The 25,932-nt window shown below is 47.6% G+C and overlaps 1 protein-coding gene across 2 annotated transcripts in view; it reads left to right on the top strand.

Annotated features, from left to right (window-relative positions):
* ppil4 (peptidylprolyl isomerase (cyclophilin)-like 4) overlaps window positions 1–25,932 on the top strand; it is a 53,922-nt gene that overhangs the window by 23,141 nt on the left and 4,849 nt on the right. For both annotated transcript variants that reach the window (XM_078213339.1, XM_078213338.1), the window contains exons 6-11: window positions 117–213; window positions 3,234–3,350; window positions 7,622–7,746; window positions 18,678–18,744; window positions 19,890–20,001; window positions 22,485–22,581. In XM_078213339.1, the coding sequence (XP_078069465.1) occupies window positions 117–213; window positions 3,234–3,350; window positions 7,622–7,746; window positions 18,678–18,744; window positions 19,890–20,001; window positions 22,485–22,581 (615 nt within the window). The remainder of the gene's footprint in view (window positions 1–116; window positions 214–3,233; window positions 3,351–7,621; window positions 7,747–18,677; window positions 18,745–19,889; window positions 20,002–22,484; window positions 22,582–25,932) is intronic.

The following is a 25,932-nucleotide window of genomic DNA, read 5'->3' as shown; positions in this document are numbered from 1 at the left end:
GATTATTAAATGATGTGATATCAATTCATATTGTTTCATCAGATACCTTATTCCCATTGGGTTAATTCAAAGTTTTCAGAGTTTATTTCTTACATGTCATGTCTATTTTATATTAGGATAACCCATACAGTAATACTGGAGGATCCATTTGATGACCCTCAGGGTTTGCAAATTCCAGGTAGCTCGCCAGAACCCACCAAAGAACAGCTTGATGTGAGTATTTACTTAAACACTTTCTGTACCCATTGGCTTTGGGAAGCTTTTTCTTGGCTTATTTTGTGCATCTTTCCCAACGGAGCATTAAGACCTTGGCAGCAACTCAAAGTTCTATGTGGCTTTTATATTTGTGCATATACACATAATTTATATTAGCTGATGTCGAAGTGGAGTCATGGAAATGCAGACTGAATGTAGTCTGCAGATGAAGTGAGGTTGGAAGGTAAACTGTAATTGGATTAGGACGCACCAGCATTATTCAACCCTTTTAATGTCCTTAATTTTATATTTCCATTACAAATTCTCATGTTAATGTTTATAATGGGGACTGCATTTATAAACTCGCTAAACCGCTTATCAGCAGCGCTACTTCAGTGCCTGTTCTAGATGATAAGTTTAAGTAGTACATTTGCACAGGAACTTTCCATTATCAATATGCACATAAGAATTTGAAATTGGAAAATGTAGATGAAGTGCATGTAGATAAACAAAAACAGTACGTACTCTGTTGCTTCTGTTAGCAGTATTCTGCATTTTCAATAGCTTTTTAACATTTTTGGCTTTTAAAAAAAATCAAAGTTGGTCGTAAGAACAAAACTATAATTTACGACAATAAGAGTTTACAATTAATATTATGTGTACTCTCCTAAAGGTACTGTTACAAAGGAGTAGGAATGTACAGTGACTGAGCTGTGGTGGCTTACAGTTGCTGTAAAATTTGGAAGTCATTAAAACTATTTGGTTTTTGGTAGAGTTATTTGAAAATGTGAAGGAGTTTTCAATCTAAAAATCTAAACGTTTCCCCAAACTTATCGAAGCATCACATATAGGAACATAGGTATCGGTGGATGAAAAAAGGACTATGCTTCTTCTAGTCCTTTTATCACATAACACAAGAATAAAGGCTTTGTTGGCACAAATGAGGTGACGAAAATCCCTCGGTGGTGAAACACTTTGGGAAGCATCCATCAAAAGTCATCTGTCCTCCCAAGCACATCACACTTATTACAATCATGTCTCAAAATTACTTGCATGTTCTATCACAAAATATTTGAAATTTTCTGAAATAAATTTTTATCCAATTTGCATTGAGGTGAATCAATGATAACTGTCTCACTGTTCCCCTAAGGAACCTGTTCCAAAGATTGGAATGCTTGTTCACTAATGCTTCCCTTTTTCCCCCTTCGAGCAGAACCCATGTCCTCCTGGCTCTACTGTTCTGGACAAAGTGAAATAGTTTGTTGTGGTCAACATTAAAATCCCTTTACAAGCATACTGCCACTCAATCTTCCACCTTTTCTTTTCTCCAGTGAACATACTAAATTTTTACATCAGGTTGAAATTTTTACTTGACGCTTAAGCCAGTGCCCATGTTGGTTTCCTCAGCTGTCGGAATCCTCTGTTTGGAGAACAAACCAAGATTTGTGTGTTCCTGGAACCATTTCAGTTTAAAGAAAAACTGGGACAGTAGAGAATGGGCAGTGGAAATGGAAATATTCCAAAGTCATGCGGAGGAGGATCTCGGTTTCATTTGAGATTTAGAGTAGAAATAGCTTTGAGCTGACCTAATGAGTGGGATACATGCATCTTGGCTGGCAGATTCATAAAAACGCTTCAGTCACATCAAGACTTTTCTGAGGGAGGAGTGGCAAGGCTTCCATTGCTATAATCCTAATGGGCTGTGGTAGTGAAGATTAGTCAACAAATTGTTTTTACTGGTGCTTCATGAAGAATTCAGAGTCTTGCTTATGTAGTTTGCGAGTATATATTTTTCTCTGCTCTTGATCCATTTTATTGACTTAGAAACAATGCAAATTGATTACATTTACAGATGATGCTAAAGCTGCAAGTATCATTGAGTTAGGGAGGTAGCCAAGCGTAAGGAGTAAGATCAAATTGAAATTTGCAGATGAGTGGAAGATTAAATTCAATACATAAATATGATAATATATAGATAATATATAAATATATAGGTAAATACGAGGTACAGTGTATTGTAAGTAAATGTGAACATCATGTGTGGATAGGGCTATCTAAAGACCTGAGGGGACTTTAACTTTTGTCAAATGAAGTTGGAACATCATTGAGCAAAATGCCATCCAATATTTCTTAACAAAGGCCCTCCGAGCCTGTGCCAATCACGTTTACCTATCTAAACCAACTGCTTATATCCCTCTATTCCCTGTTTGTTCATATGCCTATCAAGATAAGTCTTAAATGTGGTTAATGTATCTGCCTCAACCACCTCCCTTGGCAATGTATTCCAGGCCCTCACCACCCTCTGTGTAAAAAATCTTTCCCCGCACATCTCCACTGAACCTTTCCCCCCTTCTCTTGAACTTGTGCCCCCTTGTAATTGTCATTTCTACCCTGGAAAAAAGCTTCCAACTTAGCCTCCATCTTCCCAGGGAGAACATCCCAGTTCATTCAATCTCTCCTCATTGCTAATACCCTTCATACCAGGCAACATCCTGGTAAATCTTATCTGCGCACTGTCCAAAGCCTCCACGTCCTTCTGGTAGTGTGGTGACCAGAATTGGACACAGTATTCCAAATGTGGCCTAACCAACCTTTTATATAACTGTAACATAATTTGCCAACTTTTATACTTGATGCCCCATCAGATGAAGGCAAGCATGCCATATGCCTTCTTCACCATTAGTGAAATTGCTCAGGTCAGATCGCATCAAAAAAGCAAATAACATGATGATGTGATTATGTTCCTAGGGCATGAAATGAAAACTGTTAAAAATGAAATGAATAGCATGTTTTGAGCAACATTCCTTCTGAGTGCCTCAGGCTGCACACAAATCAATCCCTTTAAACTGCCGTATGCATGCAACCACACAAAAATGTTTAAACATGCCTCACACTTAAACTAATTGACCATGCACTCCAGTTAAAGAATTAAAGGGTATTTTGGTTTTGAGGGTTAAAACTCTTTTAAAAAATGTGTTCTTGCATGTTGTTAGTATAATTTGATACTAATAATGTTCTTGATTTAAATTTCTGTTTAGAGTGGCAGAATAGGAGCTGATGAAGAAATAGATGGTAACAAGGGAAAAACTGCAGAGGAAGTTGAAGAGATGCTGGCAGAGAAAGAAGCAAAAACACGGGCCATACTACTGGAAATGGTAAAAGAAACTAATTATGATGACCCCTTAAATGGGCCTTAATCTGATTTTGTGAATTACAGATAATGCAGTCAATCTAGTCAATGCTTCGTCATCCACGAGTGTGAAGAGAAATTATTCATTCATCCCATTGTTATCCGCACACCACAGTAGACTAGAGGTGTGTGGATAACAGCCAATTCCTTTGAAATGTTTTGACTCAGTAGCTGTGACATTGCTGTAAAAGCATCTTAGAAGAGTGGAGGTCAGATTAACCAAAAGAGTTATAGGAAACTTTGGATCAATTATGCAGTTTAGTAGACACACATGGATGTGATAACTCAAAAATGTGGGCTTTAGGTTGAAAACGTTGGTGATCGAAGTAGATAATAAAAAAAGACATACATTTATATAGTGTCTTTCACAATCTCAGGACATCTCGAAGAGCTTTACAACCAGATAAAGTACTTTTAATGGGCAATTATTGTTGAAATGTAGGAAACTTGTTATTTTTGGATCTAGTTGTGTGCAATGAGATAAATGATCAGAAAACCTGTTCTAATTATGTTGGTTGAGGGATAGATATTGGTCAGAATACTGGGGGAAGCTCCCCTAGTTTATTTCAAAATAGTACCACAGAATCTTTTATTCAAAGAGGTGTATGTTTAACGCCTCTATATAAAAGATTGTTAGTGCAGCACTCCCTCAGTGCCGTACTGAAGTGTCAGCCTAGATTTTGTGCTCAAGTCTCTGGGATGGATCTTGAACCTGCAACCTTCTTCAGGTAGGAGTGGAACTGAATCAATTATTTCAGCTTCTGTGGTGATTCAGGGCAGAGAAGTACCTGAAGAAGGTTGCAGGTTCAAGATTTTTAATGCCCAGACAGTAGTAATAAGGCCAATTGAATGCTAGAATCTAACTGTGGATAGGTCATGATTAATATTTCATGATGCATCGGGGGTGAGCTCATGCTTAGAATACTGTGTGTGTGGTCACCATGCCAGCCATTAGAAAGTGGAAGTTACATTAGTTATATTTTGGTCAAGCCCCACTTCGAAACATAGAAAAACTACAGCACAAAACAGGCCCTTCGGCCCCACAAGCTGTGCCGAACATATCCGTACCTTTTAGGCCTACCTATAACCCTCCATCCTATTAAGTCCCGTGTACTCATCCAGGAGTCTCTTAAAAGACCCTATTGAGTTTGCCTCCACCACCACTGACGGCAGCCAATTCCACTCGCCCACCACCCTCTGTGTGAAAAACTTCCCCCTAACATTTCCCCTGTACCTACCCCCCAGCACCTTAAACCTGTGTCTTCTCGTAGCAGCCATTTCCACCCTGAGAAAAAGCCTCTGAGACTCCACCTGATCTATGCCTCTCAACATCTTATATACCTCTATTAGGTCTCCTCTCACCCTACATCTCTCCAAGGAGAAAAGACCGAGCTCCCTCAGCCTATCCTCATAAGGCAAGCCACTCAATCCAGGCAACATCCTTGTAAATCTCCTCTGCACCCTTTCAATCTTTTCCACATCCTTCCTGTAATGAGGCGACCAGAACTGAGCACAGTACTCCAAGTGGGATCTGACGAGGGTCTTATATAGCTGCATCATTATCCCCGGACTCCTAAACTCAATTCCTCGCTTGATAAAGGCCAGCACACCATACGCCTTCTTAACCACCTCCTCCACCTGCAGGGCCGATTTTAGAGTCCTATGGACCCGGACCCCAAGGTCCTTCTCATCCTCTACAGTACTAAGAGTCTTTCCCTTTATATTGTACTCCTTCATCCCATTTGACCTGCCAAAATGGACCACTACGAATTTATCTGGGTTGAAGTCCATCTGCCACTTCTCCACCCAGTCTTGCATCCTATCTATGTCCCTCTGTAACTTCTGACATCCCTCCAGACTATCCACAACCCCACCAACCTACGTGTCGTCGGCAAACTTACCAACCCATCCCTCCACTTCCTCATACAGGTAATTTATGAAAATGACAAACCGCAAGGGTCCCAGAACAGATCCCTGGGGCACACCACTGGTGACCGACCTCCAATTAGAAAAAGACCCATCTATACCCACTCGCTGCCTCCTTTGGGCAAGCCAGTTCTGGATCCACCGGGCAGCAGCCCCTTGGATCCCATGCCCTCTCACTTTTTCTAGAAGCCATGCATGGGGGACCTTATCGAACGCCTTGCTAAAATCCATATAAACCACATCTACCGCTTTTCCTTCGTCAATGTATTTAGTCACATTTTCGACGAACTCCTCCAGGCTCGTAAGGCACGATCTGCCTTTGACAAAGCCATGCTGAGTATTTTTGAGCATACTAAACCTCTCTAAATGCTCATAAATCTTGTCCTTCAGGATCTTCTCCATCAGCTTACCAACCACTGAGGTTAGACTCACCGGTCGGTAATTTCCTGGGCTATCCCTATTCCCCTTGAAAATAGGAACCACATCTGTAATCCTCCAATCCTCTGGCACCTCTCCCGTCTCCATCGACGACGCAAAGATCATCGCCAGAGGCTCTGCAATCTCTTCCCTCGCCTCCCACAGTAGCCTGGGGTACATCCCATCCGGACCCGGCGACTTATCTATCTTGATGCCATTCAATGATTCCAGCACAATCTCTTTGTTAAAGTCCACATAATCTTTTCAGTCCACCGCAAGCCCGCAGTACATCCACCCAGGTCCTTCTCCTCTGTGAAAACCGAGGCAAAATACTCATTAAGCACCTCTGCCATTTCTACTGGTTCCGTACAGATTTTCCCGCCTTCACCTTTTATAGGGATGCTGTGTTCAGTTACGGGCACAGCCCCTCAGGAGGGTGATTCACCTCAGTGATAATGGGGATTAGAGGACAGGTTGCATAGGCTAGGCTTGTATTTTCTTGAGTATAGAAAAGTAAAGGCTGATCTAATTGAAGCATTTAAAGTGATTAAAGGATTTGCTCAGGTAGGCAGAAACTATTTCCTTTAGTGGGGGAATATAGAATAAAAGACATAACCATAAAATTATAGTTGTGTGGTTCAGGAAGCACTTCCTTTACATAAAGGTAGTAGAAATTAGGACTCTTTCCAGGCAGACACGGGGAGAAGTTGCAAACTCCACGTGGACAGTCACCCAAGGCTCAAATCGAACCTGAGTCCCTGGCGCTGTGAGGCAGTAGCGCTCACCACTGTGCTGCCCGGTTACAAAAAACAAGACCGATAGTTGAAATTAAGGTGCACACAAACCTAAGGAGTAGGAACAAGCCATACAACTTTTCGATCCTGCTCTGCCATTCAGTAAGATCGTGGCTTAGCTTCTGCAATCAACTTCACTTTCCCACTCCACCTCCATACCTCTTGCTTTCCTTGTCCAAAAGTCTATCAATTTCCATACACATAATGTATAGTTTGATTGAATAGCAGAATAGATTCGAGGGGCTGAATTATCTATTTCTGTTCAGGGTACAGTTGGCTTTTACATCATTGATTCTATATTATAAAAGTAAATGGGTAGGGTTATCTATTCTAACTGGAAGCATTTTCCCATGATGTTTTATGCTTTGAAGAAAGATCATTTATGTAGACTTCGTTATTTCGTTACCACTCAGTATCTTTGGGGTGTTGCTTAATAATAAATCACTGGTTATGCAGTTGTTCATCGGGTGAAAGGAATTAGAAATATTTATGAGAGTTGTACTTGGAGACCATGAAACAGGCCTCTTTGGGATTAAAGCATCAGAAGGCAGTCAGGACATTTGTAGGCTGTTTGCTTGTGTGACAAACAGCCACTTGATGCAATATGGAATATAACTATTACATAAACTAAGAAAATGCAAATATCTTGTACCTGTAGGTGGCACTGTGGGCGTAGCATTCATCAAAAGAACATATGAAAAACAGCAGTACATCATGTGTAAGCATCAGAAAGAAATCAAAATGTCCGTATCAGCTCACTATGGACCAGGTAGTACCTTTAAATACAATTTCAAGCTGCTTCACAGACTTGAAACTGGATGCTGATCAAAAAAGAGAGAGTAGGATGGGGTCAGAAAGTGAGTTCAAAGAATGGTCTTGAAGGAAGCAGGAGAAGGGGATCAGATAGAAACTCACAAAGTTGTACCATGTAGGTTGATAACTCACTAGATGAGGTGGATAAGAATGATACTACCTTGGAGCAAATGCTTGACTTCTCCATATACTGGTGTAAGTTAAATTTAATTATACTTTGAGATCTTATTGACTTGTTTTTTTTCCAGAATTACTGCTTACAAGACCCCAATCTTAATGTTTATAGGTTGGAGATCTACCAGATGCAGAAATAAAGCCCCCTGAAAATGTGCTGTTTGTTTGTAAACTCAATCCAGTTACCACAGATGAAGACTTGGAAATCATTTTTTCAAGATTTGGATCAATCAAAAGGTACTTTATTGTTCTTACTTTTGTAAATAAGCTGGTGTCTTTTGTGTAAATCTTATGACACGCAACTAGTTGTTAACTCAAGTGTTGATCAGAGTTACAGCTATTTGCTGAAGTGACTGAGTAAAACAGTATGAAACTAATAGCAATAAATAGAATTGAACTGGACAGACCATTCAGCAGTGAATTGGGCATCAAATAAGGACATGACAACAACCTATCCATTTCTTTTGCAAAGCCATCTTTGTGAACGATTAAAGACAGCTGAGAGATGTCCCGCTGGTCACGTAACAGCCTGTCAGTAACTATTAGGTATGATTTTGAGTGTGAGACAGTGTTCCACTCTTTCGTCACCACCCCAGAGGTGAGGCTTATGGTACACCTTTGACAGAAGGAGAACAGCCCTGGGAGTACTAATGATTAACTCAGGACCCAATAAAGTCTCAAAGCTTCAGACCAAAGAAGCTTGCTGATTACCAACTATCCCTTTCTAAGTGAAGAATCACTGCTCCTCCATGTTGAATACAACTTAATGGAAGCGCTTTTGTTAGAAAGGGTGCAGAATGACCTCTACTCTGAGAGTAACTCAGTAGCATCGCCAGTGACTGAGCTAGCAAAGTTCTGAGGAAATAGGTGCAAGATTCGGCTTAGGGTAGTTGGCTCGTGAACCAGCATGAGGGATTTACCTGGTTGACCTCGTTCTTATCAAACTACTTGTTGCACTATGTCTCTAGTTTAGCATTGTTAGAAATTACCAGCACACAGTGATTAAATTTGATCTGCACATTGTCGCCATCTCCCAGAGTGTAGTGAGGCTCTACTACTATAATAAATATGGTAGATTATAAACAAATCCAGCAACACAAAACTGGGCATGCATGAAACACTGAATCATCATCAGCAGCAGAACTGTATTCCATTGCAGCCAGCCTCTCCCTCACGTCACTATCAAACTCAGCAGCCAGCTTTAGTTCAATGAGGAGTGTAGAATACCAGAAACAGTATCAGGCACACCTAAAGTAAAGTGCCAGCATGGTGAAGCTACAACACAGGCACATACATGCAATAGACCAGCGTTTCCCAAACTGCGGACTCATCCAGGGGTTCAGCTCTAAGTCCAGCCATATTAAATTTGAAAAAATTGTCCTTCCAACTTATCCAATCGAAGATGGTTTTCGCATTCCCTTGGCTACAGATCGATGCACTGTTAAGCCTATCGGCAGCCAATGCACTGAGAAACTGGCCTCTGATTGGAGAGCTGGAAATGGAGGCCAATTCAGCTGCAAAGTCAGGGTGAGAAAATGACTGGATGGCGGTAAGAGGCACACTGCAGCCACAGGGCAGAGGTGAGGCTGGGGCAAGGAGCAGATGTCGGGGTGAGTAGTGGAGGATAGGGAGCGGAAGCCAAGGGGGATGGGTGTGGTTGGTGAAGGCCATAGGCAAGTAATGGCTGGAGAATGGTGAAAGAGGTGGTTGTGTGTAGATGAGAGAGAGAGAGGTGGGAATGTGTGAGGTGGGTGAGCGAGAGAGAGGCGCCTGTGAGAGAGAGAGAGAGGTGCCTGTGAGTGAGAGAGAGGTGCCTGTGGGTGAGAGAGAGAGAGGTGCCTGTGGGTGAGAGAGAGAGAGGTGCCTGTGGGTGAGAGAGAGAGAGGTGCCTGTGGGTGAGAGAGAGAGAGGTGCCTGTGGGTGAGAGAGAGAGAGGTGCCTGTGGGTGAGAGAGAGAGAGGTGCCTGTGGGTGAGAGAGAGAGAGGTGCCTGTGGGTGAGAGAGAGAGAGGTGCCTGTGGGTGAGAGAGAGAGAGGTGCCTGTGGGTGAGAGAGAGAGAGGTGCCTGTGGGTGAGAGAGAGAGAGGTGCCTGTGGGTGAGAGAGAGAGAGGTGCCTGTGGGTGAGAGAGAGAGAGGTGCCTGTGGGTGAGAGAGAGAGAGGTGCCTGTGGGTGAGAGAGAGAGAGGTGCCTGTGGGTGAGAGAGAGAGAGGTGCCTGTGGGTGAGAGAGAGAGAGGTGCCTGTGGGTGAGAGAGAGAGAGGTGCCTGTGGGTGAGAGAGAGAGAGGTGCCTGTGGGTGAGAGAGAGAGAGGTGCCTGTGGGTGAGAGAGAGAGAGGTGCCTGTGGGTGAGAGAGAGAGAGGTGCCTGTGGGTGAGAGAGAGAGAGGTGCCTGTGGGTGAGAGAGAGAGAGGTGCCTGTGGGTGAGAGAGAGAGAGGTGCCTGTGGGTGAGAGAGAGAGAGAGGTGCCTGTGGGTGAGAGAGAGAGAGGTGCCTGTGGGTGAGAGAGAGAGAGGTGCCTGTGGGTGAGAGAGAGAGAGGTGCCTGTGGGTGAGAGAGAGAGAGAGGTGCCTGTGGGTGAGAGAGAGAGAGAGGTGCCTGTGGGTGAGAGAGAGAGAGAGGTGCCTGTGGGTGAGAGAGAGAGAGAGGTGCCTGTGGGTGAGAGAGAGAGAGAGGTGCCTGTGGGTGAGAGAGAGAGAGAGGTGCCTGTGGGTGAGAGAGAGAGAGAGGTGCCTGTGGGTGAGAGAGAGAGGTGCCTGTGGGTGAGAGAGAGAGAGAGGTGCCTGTGGGTGAGAGAGAGAGAGAGGTGCCTGTGGGTGAGAGAGAGAGAGAGGTGCCTGTGGGTGAGAGAGAGAGAGAGGTGCCTGTGGGTGAGAGAGAGAGAGAGGTGCCTGTGGGTGAGAGAGAGAGAGAGGTGCCTGTGGGTGAGAGAGAGAGAGAGGTGCCTGTGGTGAGAGAGAGAGGTGCCTGTGGGTGAGAGAGAGAGGTGCCTGTGGGTGAGAGAGAGAGAGAGGTGCCTGTGGGTGAGAGAGAGAGAGAGGTGCCTGTGGGTGAGAGAGAGAGAGAGAGAGGTGCCTGTGGGTGAGAGAGAGAGAGAGGTGCCTGTGGGTGAGAGAGAGAGAGAGGTGCCTGTGGGTGAGAGAGAGAGAGAGGTGCCTGTGGGTGAGAGAGAGAGAGAGGTGCCTGTGGGTGAGAGAGAGAGAGAGGTGCCTGTGGGTGAGAGAGAGAGAGAGGTGCCTGTGGGTGAGAGGGAGAGAGAGGTGCCTGTGGGTGAGAGAGAGAGAGAGGTGCCTGTGGGTGAGAGAGAGAGAGAGGTGCCTGTGGGTGAGAGGGAGAGAGAGGTGCCTGTGGGTGAGAGGGAGAGAGAGGTGCCTGTGGGTGAGAGGGAGAGAGAGGTGCCTGTGGGTGAGAGGGAGAGAGAGGTGCCTGTGGGTGAGAGGGAGAGAGAGGTGCCTGTGGGTGAGAGGGAGAGAGAGGTGCCTGTGGGTGAGAGGGAGAGAGAGGTGCCTGTGGGTGAGAGGGAGAGAGAGGTGCCTGTGGGTGAGAGGGAGAGAGAGGTGCCTGTGGGTGAGAGGGAGAGAGAGGTGCCTGTGGGTGAGAGGGAGAGAGAGGTGCCTGTGGGTGAGAGGGAGAGAGAGGTGCCTGTGGGTGAGAGGGAGAGAGAGGTGCCTGTGGGTGAGAGGGAGAGAGAGGTGCCTGTGGGTGAGAGGGAGAGAGAGGTGCCTGTGGGTGAGAGGGAGAGAGAGGTGCCTGTGGGTGAGAGGGAGAGAGAGGTGCCTGTGGGTGAGAGGGAGAGAGAGGTGCCTGTGGTGAGAGGGAGAGAGAGGTGCCTGTGGGTGAGAGGGAGAGAGAGGTGCCTGTGGGTGAGAGGGAGGGAGAGGTGCCTGTGGGTGAGAGGGAGAGCGAGGTGCCTGTGGGTGAGAGGGAGAGCGAGGTGCCTGTGGGTGAGAGGGAGAGAGAGGTGCCTGTGGGTGAGAGGGAGAGAGAGGTGCCTGTGGGTGAGAGGGAGAGAGAGGTGCCTGTGGGTGAGAGAGAGAGAGGTGCCTGTGGGTGAGAGAGAGAGAGGTGCCTGTGGGTGAGAGAGAGAGAGGTGCCTGTGGGTGAGAGAGAGAGAGGTGCCTGTGGGTGAGAGAGAGAGAGGTGCCTGTGGGTGAGAGAGAGAGGTGCCTGTAGGTGAGAGAGAGAGAGAGAGAGGTGTCTGTGGGTGAGAGAGAGAGAGAGGTGTCTGTGGGTGAGAGAGAGAGAGAGGTGTCTGTGGGTGAGAGAGAGAGAGAGAGAGAGGTGTCTGTGGGTGAGAGAGAGAGAGGTGTCTGTGGGTGAGAGAGAGAGAGGTGTCTGTGGGTGAGAGAGAGAGAGGTGTCTGTGGGTGAGAGAGAGAGAGGTGTCTGTGGGTGAGAGAGAGAGAGGTGTCTGTGGGTGAGAGAGAGAGAGGTGTCTGTGGGTGAGAGAGAGAGAGGTGCCTGTGGGTGAGAGAGAGAGAGGTGCCTGTGGGTGAGAGAGAGAGAGTTGCCTGTGGGTGAGAGAGAGAGAGAGAGGTGCCTGTGGGTGAGAGAGAGAGAGAGAGAGAGGTGCCTGTGGGTGAGAGAGAGAGAGAGGTGCCTGTGGGTGAGAGAGAGAGGTGCCTGTAGGTGAGAGAGAGAGAGAGAGAGGTGTCTGTGGGTGAGAGAGAGAGAGAGGTGTCTGTGGGTGAGAGAGAGAGAGAGGTGTCTGTGGGTGAGAGAGAGAGAGAGAGAGAGGTGTCTGTGGGTGAGAGAGAGAGAGGTGTCTGTGGGTGAGAGAGAGAGAGGTGTCTGTGGGTGAGAGAGAGAGAGGTGTCTGTGGGTGAGAGAGAGAGAGGTGTCTGTGGGTGAGAGAGAGAGAGGTGTCTGTGGGTGAGAGAGAGAGAGGTGTCTGTGGGTGAGAGAGAGAGAGGTGCCTGTGGGTGAGAGAGAGAGAGGTGCCTGTGGGTGAGAGAGAGAGAGTTGCCTGTGGGTGAGAGAGAGAGAGAGAGGTGCCTGTGGGTGAGAGAGAGAGAGAGAGAGAGGTGCCTGTGGGTGAGAGAGAGAGAGAGGTGCCTGTGGGTGAGAGAGAGGTGCCTGTGAGAGAGAGAGAGAGAGGTGTCTGTGGGTGAGAGAGAGAGAGAGAGGTGCCTGTGGGTGAGAGAGAGAGAGAGAGAGGTGTCTGTGGGTGAGAGAGAGAGAGAGAGAGGTGCCTGTGGGTGAGAGAGAAAGAGAGGTGCCTGTGGGTGAGAGAGAGAGAGAGAGGTGCCTGTGGGTGAGAGAGAGGTGCCTGTGAGAGAGAGAGAGAGAGGTGTCTGTGGGTGAGAGAGAGAGGTGCCTGTGGGTGAGAGAGAGAGAGAGAGAGGTGTCTGTGGGTGAGAGAGAGAGAGAGAGAGGTGCCTGTGGGTGAGAGAGAAAGAGAGGTGCCTGTGGGTGAGAGAGAGAGAGAGAGGTGCCTGTGGGTGAGAGAGAGAGAGAGAGAGAGGTGCCTGTGGGTGAGAGGGAGAGAGGTGCCTGTGGGTGAGAGAGAGAGGTGTCTGTGGGTGAGAGAGAGAGAGAGAGGTGCCTGTGGGTGAGAGAGAGAGAGAGAGAGGTGTCTGTGGGTGAGAGAGAGAGAGAGAGAGGTGCCTGTGGGTGAGAGAGAAAGAGAGGTGCCTGTGGGTGAGAGAGAGAGGTGCCTGTGGGTGAGAGAGAGAGAGAGAGAGGTGCCTGTGGGTGAGAGAGAGAGAGAGAGGTGCCTGTGGGTGAGAGAGAGAGAGAGAGGTGCCTGTGGGTGTGAGAAAGAGAGAGAGAGAGGTGCCTGTGGGTGAGAGAGAGAGAGGTGCCTGTGGGTGAGAGAGAGAGAGGTGCCTGTGGGTGAGAGAGAGAGAGGTGCCTGTGGGTGAGAGAGAGAGAGGTGCCTGTGGGTGAGAGAGAGAGAGGTGCCTGTGGGTGAGAGAGAGAGAGGTGCCTGTGGGTGAGAGAGAGGGAGAGGTGCCTGTGGGTGAGAGAGAGGGAGGTGTCTGTGGGTGAGAGAGAGGGAGGTGTCTGTGGGTGAGAGAGAGAGAGGTGTCTGTGGGTGAGAGAGAGAGAGGTGCCTGTGGGTGAGAGAGAGAGAGGTGCCTGTGGGTGAGAGAGAGAGAGAGGTGTCTGTGGGTGAGAGAGAGAGAGAGAGAGAGGTGTCTGTGGGTGAGAGAGAGGTGTCTGTGGGTGAGAGAGAGAGAGAGAGAGAGGTGCCTGTGGGTGAGAGTGAGAGAGAGAGAGGTGTCTGTGGGTGAGAGAGAGAGAGAGAGAGGTGTCTGTGGGTGAGAGAGAGAGAGAGGTGTCTGTGGGTGAGAGAGAGAGAGAGAGGTGCCTGTGGGTGAGAGAGAGAGAGAGAGAGGTGCCTGTGGGTGAGAGAGAGAGAGAGAGAGGTGCCTGTGGGTGAGAGAGAGAGAGAGAGAGGTGCCTGTGGGTGAGAGAGAGAGAGAGAGAGGTGCCTGTGGGTGAGAGAGAGAGAGAGGTGCCTGTGGGTGTGAGAGAGAGAGAGAGGTGCCTGTGGGTGTGCGAGAGAGAGAGAGAGAGGTGCCTGTGGGTGTGAGAGAGAGGCAGAGAGAGAGGTGCCTGTGGGTTAGAGAGAGAGAGAGAGAGGTGCCTGTGGGTGAGAGAGAGAGAGGTGTCTGTGGGTGAGAGAGAGAGGTGCCTGTGGGTGAGAGAGAGAGGTGCCTGTGGGTGAGAGAGAGAGGTGCCTGTGGGTGAGAGAGAGAGGTGCCTGTGGGTGAGAGAGAGAGGTGCCTGTGGGTGAGAGAGAGAGGTGCCTGTGGGTGAGAGAGAGAGGTGCCTGTGGGTGAGAGAGAGAGGTGCCTGTGGGTGAGAGAGAGAGGTGCCTGTGGGTGAGAGAGAGAGGTGCCTGTGGGTGAGAGAGAGAGGTGCCTGTGGGTGAGAGAGAGAGAGAGAGGTGCCTGTGGGTGAGAGAGAGAGAGAGAGGTGCCTGTGGGTGAGAGAGAGAGAGAGAGGTGCCTGTGGGTGAGAGAGAGAGAGAGAGGTGCCTGTGGGTGAGAGAGAGAGAGAGAGGTGCCTGTGGGTGAGAGAGAGAGAGAGAGGTGCCTGTGGGTGAGAGAGAGAGGTGCCTGTGGGTGAGAGAGAGAGAGAGAGGTGCCTGTGGGTGAGAGAGAGAGGTGCCTGTGGGTGAGAGAGAGAGGTGCCTGTGGGTGAGAGAGAGAGAGAGAGGTGCCTGTGGGTGAGAGAGAGAGAGAGAGGTGCCTGTGGGTGAGAGAGAGAGAGAGAGGTGCCTGTGGGTGAGAGAGAGAGAGGTGCCTGTGGGTGAGAGAGAGAGAGGTGCCTGTGGGTGAGAGAGGGAGAGGTGCCTGTGGGTGAGAGAGGGAGAGGTGCCTGTGGGTGAGAGAGGGAGAGGTGCCTGTGGGTGAGAGAGAGAGAGGTGCCTGTGGGTGAGAGAGAGGTGCCTGTGGGTGAGAGAGGGAGAGGTGCCTGTGGGTGTGAGAGAGAGAGAGAGAGAGGTGCCTGTGGGTGAGTGAGAGAGAGAGAGGTGCCTGTGGGTGAGTGAGAGAGAGAGAGGTGCCTGTGGGTGAGTGAGAGAGAGAGAGGTGCCTGTGGGTGAGTGAGAGAGAGAGAGGTGCCTGTGGGTGAGAGAGGGAGAGGCAGAGAGAGAGGTGCCTGTGGGTGAGTGAGAGAGAGAGGTGCCTGTGGGTGAGAGAGAGGGAGAGGTGCCTGTGGGTGAGAGAGAGAGGTGCCTGTGGGTGAGAGAGAGAGAGAGAGGTGCCTGTGGGTGAGAGAGAGAGAGGTGCCTGTGGGTGAGAGAGAGGTGCCTGTGGGTGAGAGAGAGAGGGAGGTGCCTGTGGGTGAGAGAGAGAGAGAGGTGCCTGTGGGTGAGAGAGAGAGAGGTGCCTGTGGGTGAGAGAGAGAGAGGTGCCTGTGGGTGAGAGAGAGAGAGGTGCCTGTGGGTGAGAGCGAGAGAGAGGTGCCTGTGGGTGAGAGCGAGAGAGGTGCCTGTGGGTGAGAGAGAGAGAGGTGCCTGTGGGTGAGAGAGAGAGAGGTGCCTGTGGGTGAGTTAGAGAGAGAGGTGCCTGTGGGTGAGAGAGAGGGAGAGGTGCCTGTGGGTGAGAGAGAGAGAGAGGTGCCTGTGGGTGAGAGGGAGAGAGAGGTGCCTGTGGGTGAGAGGGAGAGAGAGGTGCCTGTGGGTGAGAGGGAGAGAGAGGTGCCTGTGGGTGAGAGGGAGAGAGAGGTGCCTGTGGGTGAGAGGGAGAGAGAGGTGCCTGTGGGTGAGAGGGAGAGAGAGGTGCCTGTGGGTGAGAGGGAGAGAGAGGTGCCTGTGGGTGAGAGGGAGAGAGAGGTGCCTGTGGGTGAGAGGGAGAGAGAGGTGCCTGTGGGTGAGAGGGAGAGAGAGGTGCCTGTGGGTGAGAGGGAGAGAGAGGTGCCTGTGGGTGAGAGGGAGAGAGAGGTGCCTGTGGGTGAGAGGGAGAGAGAGGTGCCTGTGGTGAGAGGGAGAGAGAGGTGCCTGTGGGTGAGAGGGAGAGAGAGGTGCCTGTGGGTGAGAGGGAGAGAGAGGTGCCTGTGGGTGAGAGGGAGAGCGAGGTGCCTGTGGGTGAGAGGGAGAGAGAGGTGCCTGTGGGTGAGAGGGAGAGGGAGGTGCCTGTGGGTGAGAGGGAGAGAGAGGTGCCTGTGGGTGAGAGAGAGAGAGGTGCCTGTGGGTGAGAGAGAGAGAGGTGCCTGTGGGTGAGAGAGAGAGAGGTGCCTGTGGGTGAGAGAGAGAGAGGTGCCTGTGGGTGAGAGAGAGAGAGGTGCCTGTGGGTGAGAGAGAGAGGTGCCTGTAGGTGAGAGAGAGAGAGAGAGAGGTGTCTGTGGGTGAGAGAGAGAGAGAGGTGTCTGTGGGTGAGAGAGAGAGAGAGGTGTCTGTGGGTGAGAGAGAGAGAGAGAGAGAGGTGTCTGTGGGTGAGAGAGAGAGAGGTGTCTGTGGGTGAGAGAGAGAGAGGTGTCTGTGGGTGAGAGAGAGAGAGGTGTCTGTGGGTGAGAGAGAGAGAGGTGTCTGTGGGTGAGAGAGAGAGAGGTGTCTGTGGGTGAGAGAGAGAGAGGTGTCTGTGGGTGAGAGAGAGAGAGGTGCCTGTGGGTGAGAGAGAGAGAGGTGCCTGTGGGTGAGAGAGAGAGAGTTGCCTGTGGGTGAGAGAGAGAGAGAGAGGTGCCTGTGGGTGAGAGAGAGAGAGAGAGAGAGGTGCCTGTGGGTGAGAGAGAGAGAGAGAGGTGCCTGTGGGTGAGAGAGAGAGAGAGAGGTGCCTGTGGGTGAGAGAGAGAGAGAGGTGTCTGTGGGTGAGAGAGAGAGAGAGAGGTGCCTGTCGGTGAGAGAGAGAGAGAGAGAGGTGCCTGTGGGTGCGAGAGAGAGAGAGAGGTGCCTGTGGGTGAGAGATAGAGAGGTGCCTGTGGGTGAGAGAGAGAGAGAGAGAGGTGCCTGTGGGTGAGAGAGAGAGAGAGAGAGGTGCCTGTGGGTGAGAGAGAGAGAGGTGCCTGTGGGTGAGAGAGAGAGAGCGGTGCCTGTGGGTGAGAGAGAGGGAGAGGTGCCTGTGGGTGAGAGAGAGGGAGAGGTGCCTGTGGGTGAGAGAGAGGGAGAGGTGCCTGTGGGTGAGAGAGAGGGAGAGGTGCCTGTGGGTGAGAGAGAGGGAGAGGTGCCTGTGGGTGAGAGAGAGGGAGAGGTGCCTGTGGGTGAGAGAGAGGGAGAGGTGCCTGTGGGTGAGAGAGAGGGAGAGGTGCCTGTGGGTGAGAGAGAGGGAGAGGTGCCTGTGGGTGAGAGAGAGGGAGAGGTGCCTGTGGGTGAGAGAGAGGGAGAGGTGCCTGTGGGTGAGAGAGAGGGAGAGGTGCCTGTGGGTGAGAGAGAGGGAGAGGTGCCTGTGGGTGAGAGAGAGGGAGAGGTGCCTGTGGGTGAGAGAGAGGGAGAGGTGCCTGTGGGGTGAGAGAGAGGGAGAGGTGCCTGTGGGTGAGAGAGAGGGAGAGGTGCCTGTGGGTGAGAGAGAGGGAGAGGTGCCTGTGGGTGAGAGAGAGGGAGAGGTGCCTGTGGGTGAGAGAGAGAGAGAGAGGTGCCTGTGGGTGAGAGAGAGAGAGGTGCCTGTGGGTGAGTGAGAGAGAGAGGTGCCTGTGGGTGAGACAGAGGGAGAGGTGCCTGTGGGTGAGACAGAGGGAGAGGCAGAGAGAGAGGTGCCTGTAGGTGCCAATTGGTGAGAAGAGATAACTTTTTCATTATAATAAAGGTATACATGTAAGAAATAGAGAATACTTTTATCAATTCGATTTGTATGTAGAAACTATAGTTTTGCGGTTTATCTCTTCAAAAGGTATCCGTGACTGCAAAAGTTTGGAAAGCCCTTCACAATTGGATGTGGCAGGGCTGCAGAGCTTTGTTCTGATTGATTGGTTGTGGGATTGTTTAACTCTGTTTAATTCTGTTTATAATGTAGATAATGTCTAGACAGAGTCTATAGCCCAGTTCCATTCTACTACTTCATCGATGAACTTCTGTCCCATCGTAATGCCAGAAGTGGAAGTGTTTGTGTAAAAATGCAATGATGTGGAGATGCCGGCGTTGGACTGGGGTGGGCACAGTAAGAAGTCTCACAACACCAGGTTAAAGTCCAACAGGTTTATTTGGAATCGCAAGCTTTCGGAGCACTGCTCCTTCATCAGATGAGTGGAGCGGTAGGTTTCACAAACACGGCATATATAGACAAAGACACAGCTGCTACCTCAAAGTGGCGAGGATCTCCAAAAAACATTGTCTTGCAATTGTGTCTCCGTCTATATATGCCATGTTTGTGAAACCTACCTCCACACTCATCTGATGAAGGAGCAGTGCTCCAAAAGCTCGTGATTCCAAATAAACCTGTTGGACTTTAATCTGGTGTTGCGAAACCTCTTCCCGTAAGAATGCAGTGTTCAACTCTAATCACTTGGGTAATGAAGCAGTCTGTAAAATACATTTATATAGTGCATTGAATGACCTTGGGATGCTCCAAATTGCTTTGCAGCCATGGAACTGCTTTGGATTACTTTTTACTTGGTTTACTTTAAAAGCCACTTTGAAGAAAACCGATAAGAATGGACCAAGGAAGAAAGAAATGTGTGAGTGGTTCTCTGTCATCTTGCCGTATCCCTTTGGGAATGTGTGGCTGAGAGTGAGAAGTTTACAGGTGAGGTAAAAATCTTTGGTTTAACTTATCAACATCTGTTCTACAGCTGTGAAATCATTCGAGACTGGAAAACTGGAGAATCCCTCTGCTATGCCTTCATTGAGTTTGAGAAGGTAAGACGTTACATCTCTGAAATGTTTTCAGTTTATATTCTGAGTTTTTTAAAGTATACTTTAGAATATTGCTAGTTCTTAGTGTCAGGGTAACAAGCTATAGGGGCAGTGAGCGATCACTCTCAGGGTAACAAGCTATAGGGACAGTGAGTGATCACTATCAGGGTAACAAGCTTTAGGGACATTGAGTGATCACAGGGTAACATGCTATAGGGGCAGTGAGCGATCACTTTCAGTAACAAGCTATAGGGACAGTGAGTGATCACTGACAGTGTATCAAGCTATAGGGACAGTGAGTGATCACAGGGTAATAAGCTATCGGGACAGTGAGTGATCACTGACAGTGTATCAAGCTATAGGGACAGTGAGTGATCACTGACAGTGTATCAAGCTATAGGGACAGTGAGTGATCACTTTCAGGGTAACAAGCTATAGGGACAGTGAGTGATCACTGACAGTGCAGTGAGCATTTGCTGTTGGAGTAGGAACTTTTCTCTGCTCAATAATGAGCTTTCTGGGATGGATGCTGCTGCTATTGAATCAGTGAGCATTCAATGTTAGCAGACCTGTGCCTTTGTTGTTGGGTCCGTGAGCCTCTGATCAATCAGCCTTCCATCCATTGACTCTGTCTACACTTCCCGCTGCCTTGGAAAAGCAGCCAGCATAATCAAGGACCTGACGCATCCCGGATACATTCTCTCTTCCACCTTCTTCCTTCGGGAAAAAGATACAAAAGTCTGAGGTCACGTACCAACCGACTCAAGAACAGCTTCTTCCCTGCTGCCATCAGACTTTTGAATGGAGCTACCTTGGATTAAGTTGATCTTTCTCTACACCCTAGCTATCACTGTATCACTACATTCTGCACTCGCTCCTTTCCTTCTCTCTGAACGGTATGTTTTGTCTGTATAGCGCGCAAGAAACAATACTTTTTACCGTAATGTTAATACATGTGACAATAATAAATCAAATCAAATCAGTCAAAGTGAGCTGTCATTCTCAGGCTCCTGAGCCATTCTTAATGATTCACTATTAGCTACAGCCTAACCTGCACTCTGAATTGTGCATTGTTTGATTTGTGAGTGAAGGCAATGCCATCCTTGACTGACTCTCCTTCAATGGCTGCACTTTGTATTTTCTTACAGCAGGAGGATTGTGAAAAGGCTTACTTTAAGATGGATAATGTGCTGATAGACGACAGGAGGATACATGTGGACTTCAGCCAATCTGTAGCTAAGGTTCAGTGGAAGGGGAAAGGTAGGTTCTCTGGTTACAATTTTGCATTCATTTTGCTTCACAAGTGGAAACTTAACAGACCATTCATCTGGAAAGATGATGTTAGCTTCCCCAAATATCACAGCATGTAACTGGCTTGGAAGTGAAGCTAATGGTTTCACCTGCAATAGCCGGCTCAGATTCTATTTTTACTCTTTTTGGGAACAAACTGTTTCTGATAGGACTTAAATTTGTCTTTGTTTTATTTGAATCCGTCTCTTTGTTATAATGTTATAGTCTATTTTGAAATGTTTTTTTAACAATACCATTGTATTGTAAATATAAATTGGAAATAGTCAGCCTTAAATAATATTCTAAGTGGATTACAGTGGTAGGGAGGTTAGCAACAATATCAAAAGCTGAAATTGCTGGAAATCGCTCAGCAGGTCGGGCAATATGTAGAGAAAAAAAGCAAATTGTTTTAAGTTGTGACATTTTATCAGAACTGGAAAAGGTTAGAAATGCAACAGGTTTTAAGCAATTGAAAGGCGGGAGGATGGGAAAAAGTTCAGAAGGAAAGGTCTGTAACAGGAGAGATTAAATGTCAAAAGAGTTGATGATACAAAGCCAAAGCGGAGTGTAATGAAATAAAAAGGCGTGTTTCGAGGGGCTGTGAATGGCAAATGATGGATAGCTGCCGTCCAAAAGCGAAAATCCAAAAACTGCAAAGATGAAGTAAAACAAATGGGGGCAGAGGTTGCAGTCTGAAATTGTTGAACTCAATGCTGAGTCCAGAGGGCCTAATCCAAAAATGAGATGAGCATTGAGTTTTCACTGGGCGGCATGGTGACACAGTGGTTGGCACTGCTGCATCACAGCACCAGGGACCCGGGTTCAATTCCCGGCTTGGGTCACTATCTGTATGGAATTTGCACGTTCTCCCCACATCTGCGTGGGTTTCCTCTGGGTGCTCCGGTTTCCTCCCACAGTCCAAAGATGTGCAGGCTAGGTGGATTGGCCATGAAAAATTGCCCTAGTGTCAGGAGACTAGCTAGGGTAAATGCATAGGCTAATGGGACTAGGGCGTTGGTGGGATTGTGGTCGGTGCAGACTCGATGGGCCAAATGGCCTCCTCCTTTTACAGTAGGATCTGTGGATCTATGAATCACAGCAGAAGACTGAGGTGACACATTTGTTAGGAAGCACAAGGAGAGGCAATATGAAATAAAGGTTTTCATTCCAAAGAGGGTGCAGGAGCAGAGGGACCTGGGGTACGTATGCAAAAATCACTGAAAGTGGCAGGGCAGGTTGATAAAGTAATTAAAGTTTCTTGCAGGATCCCAAGTTTCATAAGTGAGGCGTAGAGTACAAAAGCAAGCAAGTTATAATGAGCCTGTATAAAACACTGAAGTATTGTGTCCAATTCTGGACAACATGCTTTAGGGAAGATGTGAAGGCACAAGAGAGGGTGCGGAACAGATTTTCGAGAATGATTCCTGGGATGAGATATGAAAGTTATGTGAATGAATTGGAAAAGCTAAGACATTTGTTCTTAGAGAACAGGAGGTTAAGAGGAGTTGATAGAGTTGTTCAAAATTATGAGGGGCTAGGACAGAGTTAGGCAGGGAGACTTCCATTGATGGAAGAGTCGAGAACCAGAGGATATAAGGTGACTTAAAATCACCAATGATTTGGATCTGGGAGAGTGATGGAGACAGATTCAGTTATAGCTTTCAGAAGGAAATTGGATGAACACCTAAAGGGAGAAAAATTGCCAGGCTGGCAGAAAGGGCAGGAGAGTGGGACTAGCTGAGTTGATCTTGCAGTGAGCCTTGGTAAACCCGCACCTGGAGTATTGTGCACAGTTTTGGTCCCTGTATTTGAGGAAAGATGCAGTAGCATTGGAGACAGTTCAGAGGAGGTTCACTAGGTTGATTCCAGAGATGAGGGGTTTGTCGTATGAAAAGTGATTGAACAGTTTAGGCCGATACTCTCTGGAATTTAGAAGAATGAGGGGAGATCAAATTGAGGTGTACAAGATGATAAAAGATATGGATAAAGCAGACGTGGAGCGGATGCTTCCACTGGTGGGGCATTCTAGGATGAGAGGTCGTAGTCTTAGGATAAGGGGTAGCAAATTTAAAACACAGTTGAGGAGAAACTACTTCTCCCAAAGGGTTGTGAATCTGTGGAATTCGCTACCCCAAAGTGCGTTGGATGCTGGGACATTGAGTAAATTTGAGGAGGAGTTAGACAGATATTTAATTGGTAATGGGTTGAAAGGTTATGGGGCAAAGGCAGGAAAATGGGGATGAGGAGCATATCAGCCATGATCGAATGGCAGAGCAGACTCGATGGGCTGAATGGCCTAATTCTGCTTCTATATCTTATGAACTTATGAGCTGGTATTGACACACACAATGGGCCAAATGGCCGCCTCTACTGTAACAAATGTATGATTCTATATGTTGTAGAATAATTCTTGTTAGCCTGCTTTTTCAATTTTCTAACCTTTACACTCACAGGTGCAAAATACACTAAAGAAGATTTTAAGGAGTATGAGAAGGACCTTAGCAAACATTCCAACATTACCCTGAAGGATAAAATACAACCTAAACAGGAGTATCCTTTTTTTTATTCATTCGTGGGACATGGGTGTCGCTGGCTGGCCAGCATTTATTGCCCAACCCTAGTTGCTCTTGAGCAGGTGGTGGTGAGCTGCCTTCTTGAATCGCTGCAGTCCACGTGCTGTGGGTTGACCCACAATGTCGTTAGGGAGGCAATTACAGGATTTGAACCCAGTGACTGAAGGAACGGTATATATTTCCAAGTCAAGATGACTTGGAGGGGAACTTGCAGATGGTGGTGTTCCCATGTATCTGCTTCCCTTGTCCTTCTAGATGGAAGTGATCGTGGGTTTGGAAGGTGCTGCCTGAGAATCTTTGGTGAATTGCTGCAGTGTATCTTGTAGATAGCACACACTGCTGCTACTGAGTGTCGGTGGTGAAGGGAGTGGATGTTTGTAGATGTGGTGCCAATCAAGCGGCTGCTTTGTCCTGGATGGTGTCAAGCTTCTTGAGTGTTGTTGGAGCTGCACCCATCCAGGCGAGTGGGGAGTATTCCATCACACTCCCGACTGTGCCTTGTAGATGATGGACAGGCTTTGGGGAATTAGGAGGTGAGTTACTCGCTGCAATATTCCTAGCTGCTGACCTGTTTTGGTAGGCACTGTGTTTATGTGGTGAGTCCAGTTGAGTTTCTGTCAATGGTAACCCCAAGGATGTTGACAGTGGGGGATTCAGTGATGGTAACACTGATGTCAAGGGGCAGTGGTTAGTGTGTCTCTTGTTGGTGATGGTCATTGTCTGGCATTTGTGTTACTTGCCACTTGTCACTTGTCACCTGGATATTGTCCAGATCTTGTTGCATTTGAACAAGTATCCTTGGACTTGTTTAGCAGTCAGAAATAGTATATTATAGTTGGACCTCAGCTGGAGTATTTGCAGCACATTTCAGGAAAGCCTTAGAAAGGATACAGAGGAGATTTACCAGGATGTTACCAGGTATGAGTGACTTCAATTATGAGGAGAGGTTGATTTGATTTAATTTATTATTGTCACATGTATTGGTAGACTGTGAAAAGTATTTTTTTTTGCGTGCTATACAGACAAAGCATACCATTCATAGGGGAGAAGGAAAGGAGAGGGTGCAGAATATAGTGCTACAGTCATAGAAAGATCAACTTAATATAAGGTAGATCCATTCAAAAGTCTGATGGCAGCAGGGAAGAAGCTGTTCTTGAGTCGGGTCGGTACGTGATCTCAGACTTTTGTATCTTTTTCCCGACAGAAGAAGGTGGAAGAGAGTTTGTCCGGAGTACAGTGAGGTCCTTGATTATGCTGGCTGCTTTCCCGAGGCACAGTGAAGTGTAGACTGAGTCAATGGATGGGAGGCTGGTTTGCTTGATGGACTGGGCTATGTTCTCAACTCTTTTGTAGTTTCTTATGGTCTTGGTCAGAGCAGGAGTCATACCAAGCTGTGATACATCCAGAAAGAATGCTTTCTATTGTGCATCTGTAAAAATTGGTGAGAGTCATAGCAGACATGCCAAATTTCCTTTGCCTTCTGAGAAAGTAGAGGCGTTGGTGGGCTTTCTTAACTACAGCAACGGCGTGGAGGGACCAGGACAGGTTGTTGTTGATCTGGACCCTAAGAAACCTGAAGCTCTCGATCATTTCCACTTCATCACCATTGATGTAGATGGGCATGATTGGAAAAGTTAAGACAATATTCTCTTTAGAACAGAGAAGTGTAAGAGATGACCAAACGGAGGTTTTCAGGATAAGTTTTGATAAGAGTAAATTGTGAAAACCTAGTCCCTCTGGGGTGTTGGTCAATAACTGAAGGCCACAGATTTTTAAAATCATTGGCAAAAGATCCAGAGGGGAACTGAGGAGTTTTCACAGTTGCAGGGATCTGGAATGCTCTACCTGAAAAGGTGATGGAAGCTGATCCTATAAATAATTTTAAAAGCTCATTGGACAGGATGAGGAACTCACTGGCTTACGGACAAAGGAGTGGAGTTGTGGGACTAAGTATGAGTGTTCTTCCAAAGAGAGAGCACAGGCATGATGGGCCAAATAGGCTCCTGTGCTGTAAGACTTTGTGATTTAATGAAATAGAACTCATTAACTGAAATGAAACATTAGATGTAATAACCAAAGCAGCGTTGGTGAAGAACAGAGCTTTGTTATCTCAATGTATGTGGGCACGGTTGACAATTGGAGGTGAGAAGTGACTGAGAGGCAGTTTTCATATTATTAAAAGGAACTCGATGCTTCCTCAGTTATTGCATCTAATGGAATCCTGCCATTCATCAGTTACACATTTTGTTTACTGGTTACTTTGTTTAAAAATATTGATGCCTATATAATTAAAATTCTAGTTCTTGGTATAGATTGCCCTTTCCCAACAGGAAACATCAGTGACTCCGGTTTTGTGATTCCTGGCTTGCATGTTCAGTAGCACGGATAACCTCAATGATCCTCAGTCTACCTGCTCATTCCGAAGCTTAAACTGAATGATCCTTGGGCCACCAACTTATTCATCCAGCCAAAGTGCTTCTGCAGTCTATCTATCCCAATGATCCGTATGCTTGTTCATCTAGCCTGTGGCTTTCCTGCTTTACCAAGTGCTTACTCAGTCCATCTGCTAAACTGATGAGCCCAAGCTGTCTTCGCTCAGCTGTCCCGAATGCATCCCTAAACCTCTAAAATGTAAGAAAAATAAGCGTCATTCTAATTTATTTAAATATCCCCATTTAAAGTCCAAGATGAGAGGTCACACGATGCCAGGTAAAAGTCCAACAGGTTTATTTGAAATCACAAGCTTTCAGAGTAGCGCTCCGAAAGCTTGTGATTTCAAATAAACCTGTTGGACTATGACCTGATGTCGTGTAACCTCTCATCTTGTCCACCCCAGTCCAACACTGACATCTCCACATCATGGTCACCATTTAAAGTCCATCATACTTGGGTCTTCTCTTGCCTTCACAAAACAGAGTAATGCCTGGTAAAAAGGGGATGCAGTTGTGTCCAGAAATATTTTACATATTTTTAGTAAATTCTCAGACATCAAAAGGCCTGTCGACCAATTCCTTGAGCTGAAAAGTTACATATCACAAGAAAGAGGTGAGAACTAGGCTCCTCATCTGACTCTGAATCTCTTTGTGCTGTTGTTGCTGGTGCTATTAGCTGAAAGCAACAAAACTTCTGTAATAGCTTGAGGAATATCACAAAGATTATGATGTAACTTGGAAAATCAGAAACTGAGTTGTATTAAAGATCCTTCATATTGCAAAATTCATTTGGAAACAGCATTAAAATTTGTTTAATTCAGCACTTCCTACCCCAGCAAAACCATATGATCCATATAGTGGCACAGTGGTTAGCCCTGCTGCCTCACAGCGCCAGG

This window comes from Mustelus asterias, chromosome 5, assembly GCF_964213995.1.
Source record: "Mustelus asterias chromosome 5, sMusAst1.hap1.1, whole genome shotgun sequence".
NCBI classification, from domain to species: Eukaryota; Metazoa; Chordata; class Chondrichthyes; order Carcharhiniformes; family Triakidae; genus Mustelus; species Mustelus asterias.
The sequence above is the reverse complement of the archived record's forward strand: the minus strand, read 5'-3'. Positions and strand labels throughout refer to the sequence as shown.